This window comes from Drosophila pseudoobscura, chromosome 2 (genome assembly GCF_009870125.1).
Source record: "Drosophila pseudoobscura strain MV-25-SWS-2005 chromosome 2, UCI_Dpse_MV25, whole genome shotgun sequence".
NCBI lineage: Eukaryota > Metazoa > Arthropoda > Insecta > Diptera > Drosophilidae > Drosophila > Drosophila pseudoobscura.
In genome coordinates, this window is record NC_046679.1 from 13,764,310 (window position 1) to 13,777,605 (window position 13,296).

The 13,296-nt window shown below is 45.6% G+C and overlaps 1 protein-coding gene across 1 annotated transcript; it reads left to right on the plus strand.

Moving 5' to 3' along the window:
• The first annotated feature begins 1,972 nt into the window (after positions 1 to 1,972).
• LOC6897282 (uncharacterized) lies at positions 1,973 to 6,222 on the plus strand. Its single transcript, XM_002137406.3, has 3 exons — positions 1,973 to 2,671; positions 2,740 to 2,992; positions 3,052 to 6,222. The coding sequence occupies exons 1-3, from the start codon at positions 2,124 to 2,126 to the stop codon at positions 5,512 to 5,514; spliced, it is 3,264 nt and encodes a 1,087-aa protein (XP_002137442.3). The 5' UTR covers positions 1,973 to 2,123; the 3' UTR covers positions 5,515 to 6,222.
• Positions 6,223 to 13,296: the final 7,074 nt, after the last annotated feature.

A 13,296-nucleotide genomic window follows, 5' to 3' on the forward strand; every position in this document is an offset into this window, starting at 1 on the left:
TCGAACTTGTTTCGAATGCGCTCCAGGAAACATTTACATACGTCGTTTCTTGGCTATAATTTATACTGGTTTCACGAATTAATCCGCGGTGCTCTGCTTTCTCTGAATCGCAGAACCATACCTAATGGTGACGTCGCATCACCCACATTTTGAACACGCTCTCTCGGCTCTCAGAGAGACAAATGGTAAAAACAGATATCAAACGGTTCTGTACGTTTGGATGCATACTGACAGACGGATGGTCCTCAAAAGAGATTAGATGTGAAAACGGTGTCACCTTCTATCTAAATTTATCTCTTTGTAGACGCCAATAGAAGACATGATAAAAATATATGAAATATCTTTAGAGCTATTAGAAGCTAGTGCTCCGCGCATTAACTCTTTCGTTTTGATTACCTTCAAAGAAAAACGAAGTCCACCCAAATTTATAAGCTGCAGCTCCTATTTTTTCGCAGAATCACTTTAGAAAAACTGCATAAATGCATAAATGCATAAATGCATAAATAAATCCAGTGCAATGCACAAATTTCGTATGCTACGATCGGGATCAGTCTGCGTAGCTTGAGGAGACTGTAGAGGCTGTCTAGTTCACAAGGAATTAAAACGCCGTATCCGACGAGTAACAACGCTATGCTCTAAAAGTATACCAAACGAATTTGTAACTGCACAGATCATTTGACGTATTTCTAATGCAAAATCGAAATACACCGATTAAGATGCTTTCAACTCAACATTAGAATGGCTCCTACAGGCTGAAAACGAACAGAACCAACTGACGTAATACAAGAAATAAGTTAGTTCCCACATTGAGCTCACCCCGCAGAGCAACATCGAAGGAAATCTGCTAATGGGCTGAAATCTGTACTATTTACAGCAGCAAAAATCTCAATACCAGAAGGGACGCCTATAAGAAGGTACACGAACTCTCACCAAGGCTCTAAAAAACGAATAAGAAGACGGCCAACGCCGCTATATAGAACGAGAGGCAACGTTGAGAGTTGCTGCTGCGACCGCAACTCTACATTGTTAGTGAGAGACAGAGCGAGAGAAAATGAAACTGTTTTCTTCATTCTGGCTATACTAATAAGACGATCTGGTTCAGCTTCTGCAATTATTGTCTTCGATTCTCCGTTTTTGGAATATACTATTTTGGAAATTGAATATACGCGTATACTCATTTTGAGTATCGGGTCTAAAAAGTTGCACAAAGCATCCGCTCTGGACGGTCTTACAGGGCATACAAGAGAAACGGTAATGCCATTACGAAGTCATCAGGTTGTGAAATAATAGCTCTGAAAATGATCATAGAACTCTGCAGGTGTGCGGCTAAAAAACCTGCCAGCTTCTAAGTGCAATCACAAGACTTGGAAAGACACCGCGATTCTTAGTCGCTAAATGCCCAGTAAAGGTAACTAGCCCCGGCATCAATTAACAGTGGAGAGATGTAATGCAAAATCGGGTTACTTTTACTGTCAACAGAGCTGTCCTTTTTTGGCTCTGAACAATGCACGCATCCCGCAATCCAACGGCTTAATACATCTTGACAGGCGGATAACGTGGTGCAAGCACACAGAAGCCGACAATTACAATTAAAGCAAGTAATCGCTATGCGCTTAGCTTGGACTAGTAGAAAGTCCTTCTGTACAACTCCGTGCTGAAACCTATCTGGAGGTACAGCTCCGAGTAATGGGCGTTATGAGGCAACGCAAGCAGATGCAACATCGACATTATCCAGCAAGCACAGTCGAATAAGAATATCCACACAGATAGTAGATAAATAAGAATGAATACTTCCTACTATACTATACTATACTATACCGCTTCCTTCTTTTGTGGCTCACAGAAAGATAATGTTCGATGCACCTTCGAATAATAGAAGTAATCGAGTCTCAATTGCCTTGTAAACCGTCATCCTGACTTACATGGAGTTTTCTTTAATCAAAGTTCAGTTTGCTTTAATGTTCAAAACATAGTATCGTCTGTTCAGTGTTCTAGTTTTATCGCATTAGTGTACTAAGTCTACAAAACAAATTGTAAAGTAAAAAAAATTTTAATACACAGAAACCCCGAGAGCGAAATTCTTGATTTCGACCAAAGTTGAAACCCAAACCCCCTGGTTTACGATGTCAAAGAAAGGATGGAGGGCAAAGTCCCAAACAATGATGTTTTTAGCTGCGCCCGATCCACCAGCTGTGGACGCTCCACCGGCTGCGGCCGCGCCAGTGGAGAAACCAAGGCCCACGATGAAGGAGCCACCACCGACATTTATTTTTGACGTCGTGGTGACCAATTTGGAGGCACAGGGCGTAGAAATAACCGATCCCAAGGGGCTGGCGATCGATGTGAACTTCAATCGCTCGCCTTTGACCCTCACCTCGAGCCGGATCAATGTGAACGAGTTCAAGCCGGGCAGCGGCACCGAGTTCCAGACGACGCCCAATGCCTTACGCAAAACTCTCGAGGAATGCGGCATGACATTCGTGGTAAAGTACAAGGGTCGCGCTGTGGGCAGCGGACAGACATCCTTCCCTACCATGGTCACAGAGCGTATCGAACGAGAGATGAGCGACATCATCCATGTGGACACGTGCGTTTTGTCTAAAGGGGGAGAGCCGGCTGGTAGGCTGGAGGTCCTCTGCCGCCTTGTCATTCGCTGCAATGAGCAGCCGAAGTACGTAAAGAGTCCTTTCCCCCATAGTGATCCAGACCTAGTAAATTGCTTCTTCCAAATATCCGCAGGGTAGGGGAGAGCGAATGCCAGCGGAACATGGACAAAAGCATCAATCCGCAGGACATAATGTTCGTTATGGGCGAATCCCAGCACTGTCCCAGTCCTTGCGATCCCTGCCTAGATGCCATGGATTCAGAGCCGGGTGACGAGCGTCTGCGCCTGGATCTGCAGCGATATCAGAGTCAGAAGGCCGGCACCTTTAATCCCAACAAACTGACGACGGACAAACTATCTGGAATTCCGGCTTGCTGTGAACTGAAGGTGGGTGCGAGGTAAGATCAGAGCTGCCATTGATAATACTATCTTTTAAACCTTTGCAGAAAATGGCCGTGGAGTATGAGCAGCTAATAGACTCCATAACCAGGTCCACGGGCTGCGCGCCACCACCAAAGCCGCCTTGTCGGAACCCGGATGAGTTTGATATGAGTCCTTGTCGTGACACACACATGCCCGTGGATCTGAAAATGCCAGGAGAGCCCCATCTGCCCTGCTTTTCGTATCTGCCGACTCGTCAGGAACAGAAGCCCGACTTTTGCGATCAGAACCATATACCAATGCCCATTGCAGACTGCGACGGAAAGAAGCCGGAGATCAAGCCCATCCGTTTCTGTCCCGTGTGCCTGACCAACATGTCCTGGATGCCAAAATTTGCGTCCTGCCCAAAGTGTGGCATCAAGCCGATGCCCGTGGTAGATGACCGGCACAAGGAGAAGAAACTGACGGCCGACCAGATACTACTCGAGTTCCTCGGCAAGCCACCGGCCACGATCGACGATTACTGCGTGGATCCTTGCGAAAAGGCAGTCAAGGACAAGGACAACGATGCAGGTGGAACTGACGAGTGTCCTCCATGCCGCTGCACTTGCAAATTCGGGAAGCTCTGCGCCCACTGTCGCATCCGGAAACTATGCGCAGACATCTTCCAGACGAACCAAGTCCAGCCCAAGTGTCCCAAGGTGGAGCCGCAGCCGCCCGAAGACTTTTGCGTCGTTAACAAGTCGAGTAGCGAAGACTGCCGACCCTATCTGGCCAAGGTTTTCTCTGAACTGCGCGACCTCTACGACATCAAGGACACTAAAAAGATTTCCGAGTTCGATGAGAACTGCGAACTAAAAAAGACCAAGGAAGAGGAGCCAGACACGACAGGCAAAGTTGATCATAAGAACATCCGCAAGGATAAACTCAAGGCACAGACTACGAAGAAGCCTCTCTACAACCCAGGCCCCAAGCGCCCCTTCGACACCCGCACCGTGACTGGCCGCCACAAGTACTGCGTTCGCCAGCAAGGAGGAGTATCCAGAGGCCACGGCTGGGCATGGAGCAACAGCTATGAAGCCCGCAAGATGGGCTGGCGACCCGGCGCCATCCGGCGGCCCATCAAAAAGCTTATGAAGTTTTTTCTTCTGGACACTAGCCGAGAGTCGGCCTTTAAGAAATGCAAAGATGCTGAGGCCAAGGAACTGGGCAAGGAGCTGCAGCAGCCGGTGCTCAACGTCTGCAAGAAGAACGGGGAGATCTTTATCACCCTCCGGCCGTTGGGCACGCTCGGGATGCGACAGAAGCCCATCATCTTCCGGGTGGTTAAGAGTGAGCTGGCCGTGGCGCTGCGGAAGATCAAACGGATTCTCAAAGAAAAGGGCTTCAGAAAGTGCACCTGCCACAAGACGCTGATGATGTGCACCTGCCGCAACACCCTAGAGAAGAAGCAGCTGGCTTCCGCCCTTGACAAGCAGTGCCAGCGCCACTGCATAGCCCCCTGTGCCGATCATCTGGTCCTGACAGACACCAGCGAGAGCGACATGGAGTTCGACTTCGATGTCACGCCTCCCGCAGGCACCGAGCAGCCGCACAGGCGACCCCAAGCTCGCAGTGGAAACCGAGGCACACAGACCAGCAAAAAGGACCGACAGCCGCCGCCGCCAAAGTATCCAATGAAGCAGAGTCCCTACTGGAAAGCGTACAACTGTGCCGCGGGCGATCGCTATGTGGCCACGGCCTTCGGGTCACCCGGCGAGGAGGTCTACGAGGATGGACTCTTTGGGTGGGGTGGCGGTGGACCACACGGACCGTCCGCCCAGCCTGGAGGAAAGCCGAAGGCGCCTGGCATCTGGGGCTCCCCCGAGGGAGGCCCTATGCCAGCGGGACCAGGAGGAGCCAGTCGAGGCGGCCGCGGAGGTGCCTCTGGAGGTGGTGGAGGAGGCGGTGGTGGTGGTGGTGGTGGTGGCGGTGGCGGTGGCGGCGGCGGCGGTATACCAGCCGGATTGAAGGGATTCCCAAAGGGTGTGGCTGCCAAAGTGGCTGCAGCTGCTGCAGGAGGAGGTCTCAAGGGACCACTATCATCAGTAGGTCGTGGAGGAGCGGGTGGCGGAGGAGTAGGAGGCAGAGGAGGAGGAGGGGGAGGGGGCGGAGGTGGAGGTGGAGGCGGAGGTGGTCCGATTCCGGTGAGAATGCCCCAGCGATATATAAAAGCCCTCGAGAAAGCGGCCAATGCTGAGAAGGAGGTACAACAGAAGCAAGCCGAGCAGAAGAAGAAGGGCATAGATATGATGAAGTACCTCCAAAAGTCGGGAGCTCTCAGCAAGCCCTGGAACCCGGCAGACGGCAAGGCTCCGAAAGGCAAGCAAACCGGTCCTGTCGTCGGACCCGATGGCCTAACCGACGCCCAGCGCAAGCGTCGCGCCCTGCTCGACATGCCCCAGCCCCCGCTCGATTCGATAACACGAAGGGGCAAGCCCTTCGATCCCTGTGCCCCAGCTGCCTACTACTGTGGCTACTACTGCTAAGCGTGCGTCCCCTCTCTCGACCCATTTTCAAGCATTTCCATTTGGTGTGAAATTTTATTTGCCACTTTTCCTCCCCTTCATCAAACATTCAGCAAGTGTGTTGGCGTTTTGTTGTCGCGTTTCCTCGGAGCTGATCAACCCACAACGATTCGCTTTCAATTGACATCACGTCTCCAGGAATTTGAACTGGAGATGGTCCGCAGGCACAGTACACACATGTACAGAGGCATCCACCTCACTAATGCTGCGAAAATCCAATGGCATTACCAAATGTTATGTTATGTGGAAGAAGATTGTATAAAGCTTGTACATAATGCATGAAATATGGCAATTTCAATTAGTTTTTAGTGCCACAGAACGACAGACAGACATGGGATTAAATTTTGTAAGCCCAACAGCTTGTTTGCGATATTATAACAGCATTTTGGATTTGCCAGTCGACATTGGAATAGAGGGGAGCCGTTCCAGCAGAGATTGAAAATGTTGTCTGTGCAGTTAATTAAATGGCAGGCACGCACAGGACGAAAAGGAGCGAGGAGCGAGGAATGAAGCGCTGGGCAAGGGCAGGGCAGAGGAAGGGGAACAACAGCTGCAGCACTTTATCATCGGCTATACACTTTGAGGAAATATTCTACAAGAAATTAAGTTTCCGATCAGCATTCTAAAGTTATTATAAGCTCAAAAATTATTAAGAAAATATCAAACTAATATCACATTTTGAATAATAATCCTAATCAAAGGCCAGAATTCAAACATAAATTGAATCATCTATAAGAATATATAATAAAAGAAATCCCAGTATCAACTGCTAAGGATTTTGCACTACTTTCTCTCAGTGCACATGGGCACCACACACGCTCTACGCATAGAATAATAGTATATTAATAGGGAATGCTAATGCTATGCAAAATACCTAAGCTGATTAGGAGATATAGGCTCCCTATAGCACTCAATGGAGTCGTGCGTGCCCATATTCGGGGCTAATAAGTGCCTCCCAGGCTCCCATGCTCCACTATCGTACGAGTATCATAACATGATTGTTGCTCTCGGCTCTCGGAAATCCCTCGACGCAGTTGTACCCCCAAACTCAACCCAAGAGACGGACCTCCTTAGGACCAACGAACCATTGTAAATTGAGCCAATTTATTTGGGACGAGACGAGCAAAGGTACGAGCATCAAATTTGCACGAGAGTACGCGAAATTTTTTAATTATACAAATTACAGCAATTAAGTGGGGAAAGAAAACGCGAAAAAATAAAAGATTTCTTTTTTTGCGTGTTCATTGAGTAAGAAAAATATATCTTACCTGAAGTGAAAAAAGAGCAAATGGATAAAGAGTGACCATGAGGATAAGGATAAGGTTGATTTTGGGATACTAAGAAACTTGGAGAACGCTGATAGAAGATGGGGTAAAACTTTTAATGAGTGTCTCTATGTGGTTCAGCTGAGTTTTTTCGTAGCAAAAAGTGTAAAAAAATGTTTTCTGCAAAGTTAAAATTTTCATCCACGAGAATTCCAATAGGTATTCAAGGGGACTCTTGTCGAATGAATGAAATGGGAATTCCATCAATCGAACTCTTGGACGTTGACATGCAATGACTGCATCTTACAAGAGGCGATGGAATCACTACACCGTCAAGTGGCCCGTCTGAAACGCGGATCCCAGGCAAAACGCAGCCTTCCTCCCGCCCAACCGACCGAGGGGCGCTTCCGCATGGCACGCGGCGCGTAGCCGAACCGAACGCGAGCATACAGGAAAGATAACTGATAACTAATATTCGAGGAAAATTAGCACTAAACTTACTAAGAGAACTAAGCATGCATTAAAGATACAAATACCACTACAATTACTAATTACTAGAAAGGTGTGTAAGGATTTGTAATTTAATAAGAGGAAGAGAATTAGTAGTAGAGGAATTCGAACATATGACCCTAAACGGTTCATGCAAGGAATAATTGGAAGTGGAAGAAACAACGGTATAAAATGTCTAGTAGTTTATGCAGATCAACAGATCAGGGCTGTCTATGTCACCCCTGATCAAGATGTGTATAAAAATCACCCCAAGCATTTTTCTACGGTTAACTAAGGATGGGAGGCTTACTAATAGCAGTCTACTAGAGTAAGATGGGAGTCTCACACCCGCATCCCAGTTAAGGACCCTCAGGGCAAAGAGCAAAAAGTTTTTCTGTACTGATTCTATACGGTCCTGGTGTACTTTGTACATGCCCAAGCACGAATTATAAATATATAAAGCATTTTCCCCGAAATGATAATCTTGTGTACCCCGAATCAATTGTAAATTAATTCATTTTCTACTAAGACCACTCTGCTTTTTGTACCGCAACAGGTTTCAGTTTCCGTTGCGGAAATATTTTATAGGACACTTAGCAGGCGACAGGAGCACATTTATTTTTGGCACTGCACCAGATAGGCTGAAAATATTTCAAATTTCTGGCACAAATTTGTAGCTGCGGCCGAGAGAAGGGATACACAGATGATTCAAATATTCCAAATTATGATTTGGGGCGAGATGCCCTAGAATGCCCTTCTCTGCATAATTAAATGGGAGGCGGAGTAAGGTTGAAATCGTGGGCAAACTCTGTTGAATATTTCATTTAATGGGATTTTTAATTTGACGCTTTAAAGTCAGCAAGGCAGGAAAAAGCAGAGGACGGAGAGTGAGGGGCAAAGGTAAACGCATTTTGGCACTCCATAAATCAAACAGAAGAAGAGAACCCTCTAGCAAGTGGTACCGCTGATACCCTGGGCCTGGCACGAGAGAGAAAACAATTACCAGAGAATGTAAAAATATTTATTTAGTGAGCTTGACCTCCGGTCGGGTACTGGTCTCCTCGAAGGACCCTCGTCCACGCCGGCCATGTCAGTGGCCATTCGGTCTGGCAGTTAACATCCGTTTCCGTCAGCACAAACAAAGCTTTTATCGGACATAAAACTGTGGCGAGGGCGCAGAGAAATGCCCGGACTTGGCCCGTCAGGGAGCGTTACGAAAATGTTGTACACTGAGGTGAAGGCAAGTGAAGGCGAATGAAGGCGAGTGAAGGCGAGTGGCTGTCCAAGACACTTTATCATCATTTGTCAATTAGTTGCATTACCTTTAAAGCCGGCAAGCGGCAAAGGAAGTCTTGGGTGCGACAGGCCGCAGGCAGGTCCATTAGTAGCCGAGCCAACTTATTTGCTGCATAATTCATAATAATTATGCCGGCAAATTTGTGCTGCCCCCGAAACTTTCGCAACTGTCCAAATCATTCTCCTTCCTTACTTACCCATTTTTGCCAACTTTTCTGCGGCGCTTTTGGCTCTTTTTGCAATTTTGGAGCAGCTGTGCAGGATTTGAGATTCCTGGCTGTCATATAGCTGCCACTGGGGAAGCCCTGCAACACCTGCTGCAACATCGCAGCGTTTCTTTTCTGTCGGTTTAAGCTGCCATAATGCCACAATGGCAAAAGCCAGCTGTCCTTTGTGCCACAATTGGGTTTTAATGAATATTCGATTGCAGCATTTTAATTGCCACACGGAGTCACCACGGTTGCATGCAGGCCGACACGCAATCTCGAGTCTCCGAGCTGGCTGCCTCGCAACCGTTGCTCTAATTAATGCAGAAATCCGCTCTGCGACAACACTGCGTATGAGCAACAAAGCAGCGCCGACAACGCTGCGTATGGGCAACGACTTGGAAACGTAATCGGAGTACCCTTCATGTGAGTCCACTCCTCTGTGAGGCAGTCCATGGCTTGGCCCCGCCCTTGGCCAAAACAAACATCAGCTTTACGATTCCATTAAAGGCTAAGGGAAAATGGCAGAAAGCCCGAAAAAAGGGCATCAGCTTTCCCAGACTGTGAGTGTGGCTTAGTTTTTTAGGAAAACTTTGACAGAACAAAGGGAAATTCACAAAACTCGGGTCCAGAAGAGAGGAGCACACAATCTGAGTAGTATTCTTCAATTTAAAAATTTGATTTGGGTTTGTGGCACTCATACTACCAGATTTTAATTCGGGTTAGTCGGAAGTTATGGCTCATTGGAGCGGATTATAGGTGCTCGAAACTCTGACAGACTTTTGCAAATCAACTTTCTAGCACCATAATCATTGGCTTTTGTCAACTCGGAATCATAAACAAAAACTCTGCTCTCGGGTATCTTTCTGGCAGTGAAAACTATAATAATCCGTAAAATAAAACTTTCTAGTCGGAAAGAGAGAGAGGGAGAGAGAGAGAGAGAGCTCTTCCACACCCATACCTACCCTTCAAGCGTGGTAGAGCGGTGGAGTGCGGCATGTGGCAGCTTTTGGGTCCGTGCGCCCCAAGTATGCAATAAAATAAAATATTTATTCATGCATGCGCATGCAAACAAGTACGCGGCAAATTTCGCCTGAATTTTATTTTATTTCTATGGAATAAAACCCAAAATAAAATAAGCACCCGAAGCAAGTACTTGCTTTGTGGCAGTTCCGGCATTTTATAACGCACTCTATAAAGAATTTTGGCGGCTTGGGTACAAATTACCGTCGCAAATTAAACAAACGCCAATTGATTGAAGAAAATCATAGTTTAGGAGCTAAAGATTAGGGTAGCATTGGAGATCCATCTTTCACCCAGTAATGCTGAAGTTCGCCGATTGCATACGTTTAATGATATATTAATTAATCAATAAAATTATAACAAAAACGTCGTAAGTGTTCGAAAACCCCTTTGCCTTTAACTTTTTTATACGCTTTTAATTCAAAACCTCACTCCTCTGATAAACCCACAACCAATTTATTTCAAATTAAAAAATAAAATAGTCCCCAGAAAGTTTTTTATTTTGTAGCAAAACTTATCCCCCTCTCAAGCGACAAGTGAATTGTTCAATGTGTTGTTGATTGATTTACAATTTTCCCCAATCTGTGTATTTTCATTTCCTTTTTAGGGGCCTCAGGGGACAAACATTTGTCATCGGTTTATAGCAATAAAGGATTACATGAATAGTAAAACGAAACCCAATAATAAAAGTAGCAACCGAAAACAAAATAAAATAACATTTATATAGATTTGTGTGTTTAATGTTTTAGGGACAGCATGTGGTGGGGCCGGCCACCAAAAGATTTGCATAGAGCAATTAAAAATATAGAAACCGAAGCCTGGAGGCAGGTGCTGGATGAAAATGAATTTTAATTAAATGGAAACACCATGAAAAAACTTCAAAAAATACAAGTTTCCGGCTACCCAATGGAGACGGAAAGCTAAAATTCAATTAAACTAAAGTTTTGCCTTGCAGATAAATTCCTCAAAATTGTTTCCACTTATATGTGCAGCCACGATAGGATCGAGGGCGTTCACTGAAAAGAGCAAAACTTGGCAAAAAATGCAGCCAACTCGAGTTAAGGAGTAGACTTAAGCCAGGTCCTGTCCGTCAATGATTGTCTGGAGCTGTAGAGATTCCTTTGCCTCCTCTCTCTTTGACCACTGTCTGAGTGCGTTCGATGATGAGCCAATGACCATGAACTTTATGGACATTTTGCGGTTAAACCTTGTTTCTTCTTCACTTTCTCTTCTCTCCTTTCTTGCTTTCTCTATGTGTGTGATTGGCAAATATTTTTGCTTGCTTGGAAAATATTTGTGCCACTAGAAGAGGAGCATGGATGTGAATCTCTAGCTGAAAATCCAGGACTGCAAGCAGCCGCAGGCGAACAAAATGTGCAGCATATTAAACACTTTCCCCTCGCAGGATCCTGGAGTTGATTTTCCATGGAGTCATTGAACCGCAAAGGGCATAAAGCTGCCAATTTGCATGACAGACTCCCAGCCACTGAGTGATGGCAATGGAAATGGGATTGCCGTATGCATGAGGTGACCCAGCCGCAGAGTCGGAATAAACGTAAGTGGATTCTGTTGTGAAGGGCGCCCTGAAGTATCCAGTCTGAAAGTACAGGATTCACTGACCATAGATTAATAGCAAGAAAGAAAAACTTATTACGGCATGACATTCCACGAAGATTTTCCTGTTCTATTTCCATATGATATTAATGGTGCGTGATAAGTACATACTGTATAACTATTTCTGAAGCATTCGAATATCTATTAAAGTCGAAAGATGGAAATTAGGTACACACTTTAGTTACTACATTAAATATTCGATTCATTCATCGAGTGGATCGAGCTGCAGATATTACAGCTTTTGGAGCTCCACAATGATCATTGAAATATATGGGATTCTAATACTGAGGGCCTCTATAATATGGACTGTCGAAGCAAGTGAATCAGCTCGCCCTTAAGGTAGCTTTTAGGTATAATTCTGGGTCGCTCATATCCTGCATATCCTGTGCAACTATTGGACACACTCCATTTAAGACTTCAGTTCATGTGCAAGACAATACAATAACATAAGTAGGCCTTAAATTTACAGAAGATTTCAGTACTCTTTAACAGAACTTAAATTGCATTCAGGTTCCACAATTTACCCGTACAATATATGATTTCCCTAGGTCTGTCCGTAGTAGTCCAGCTTGTATTCCTGGATGCCAGGAGTATATCAAGCCAGGAGCGGGAACTCCACCCCTTTGTTCCATCTATTCTTTAATCACTTTCAATGCCCCCTTTACCACTTAACAATCCTTTAGTTTAAAGCTCAGAGATGTTTTTAATTATCACCAGCACCAAAAGATAGCCCGAAATACTTTGCAAAAATAAAAACTGATTGTTGCTCCGAGCAGGAGCGTTGACTGCATCAGAAATAACATAGCGACTCAACGACTGCTGTTGCAGTTGCCCCTCTTGGAGGTTCTTGCCCTTGGCGTATTGTAAATTTTAATGACCGCGACAAAGGGTTAAGGATGGAGACAGCGCTGGCACTGGGACCCGGAGCCGATTTTGCAATGAGAAAAAATTTAAACAATGACAAACAAGCAAAGAAAAAAGTGGCGAAAATAAAACCAGAGTGAAAATAAAATATTCCGTAATAATGCATAAAATAAAGGAAATGGGGCTCGGTAGTCGAGACTCGAGAAGAATTGAGTTTCTCTCCGCATAAAATTCACACGAAACACGGAACGGAGTCGAGTGGAGTGGAGTGGAGTGTTAGTGTTGTTCTCCATAAAATAAATACGAATTTTGGAGTGGGTGAATACACAAGTACGGAGGAGTACCACGGATATTGTCAACGACATTTCTTGTGGATTTTTTTTGGGCTGCTGCTGCTGCTGTGGCTGCAGCGTACTTTTTATCAACTTTAAATCCGCAAAATGAGTTTTTCTTGTGGATTTGCATAGATTAAATTGCAATGGCTCTACCCTCTACTAGAAGTATACACAACACATTATATATATGTATGAACCTAATATTTTTTGGTGCCGGACGGACACTGGTCGTTGTTCAGAGTTCGTTGTTGGCTGTTGGATACCTCGTTATGGTATCGTTTGTTAAGCCAGAATCACTGGCTCGTGTCCCATTTGCCTTTTTTTGAGATTCTGTTGAACTTCTGGCCAACATTTTGCTGTTGGCTTTCGGTCTTTTGTCATCGATTTTGTGGTTCAACTGCGCTTGGTGGCCATTCCTGCCAGCCATTCCTTGCTACGCTACGATTTCTTTAGTTTTTGGCTTTACTTTTTTTTTGGGGCTCGGGCCAAACTTTTTGTGTCGCTTGAAAACTCATTTAAAGTTTGGAAAGTGTTGATAGATGGCTGCCAGCCAGTCAACCACGCCCCTGTGGGCGCACCCTGTCTTAGAAGTTTCCCATTCTCATGCTTTTGGCCCTGTTCTGTTTTGGCTAAGGCTGTTTTCATTAGCCC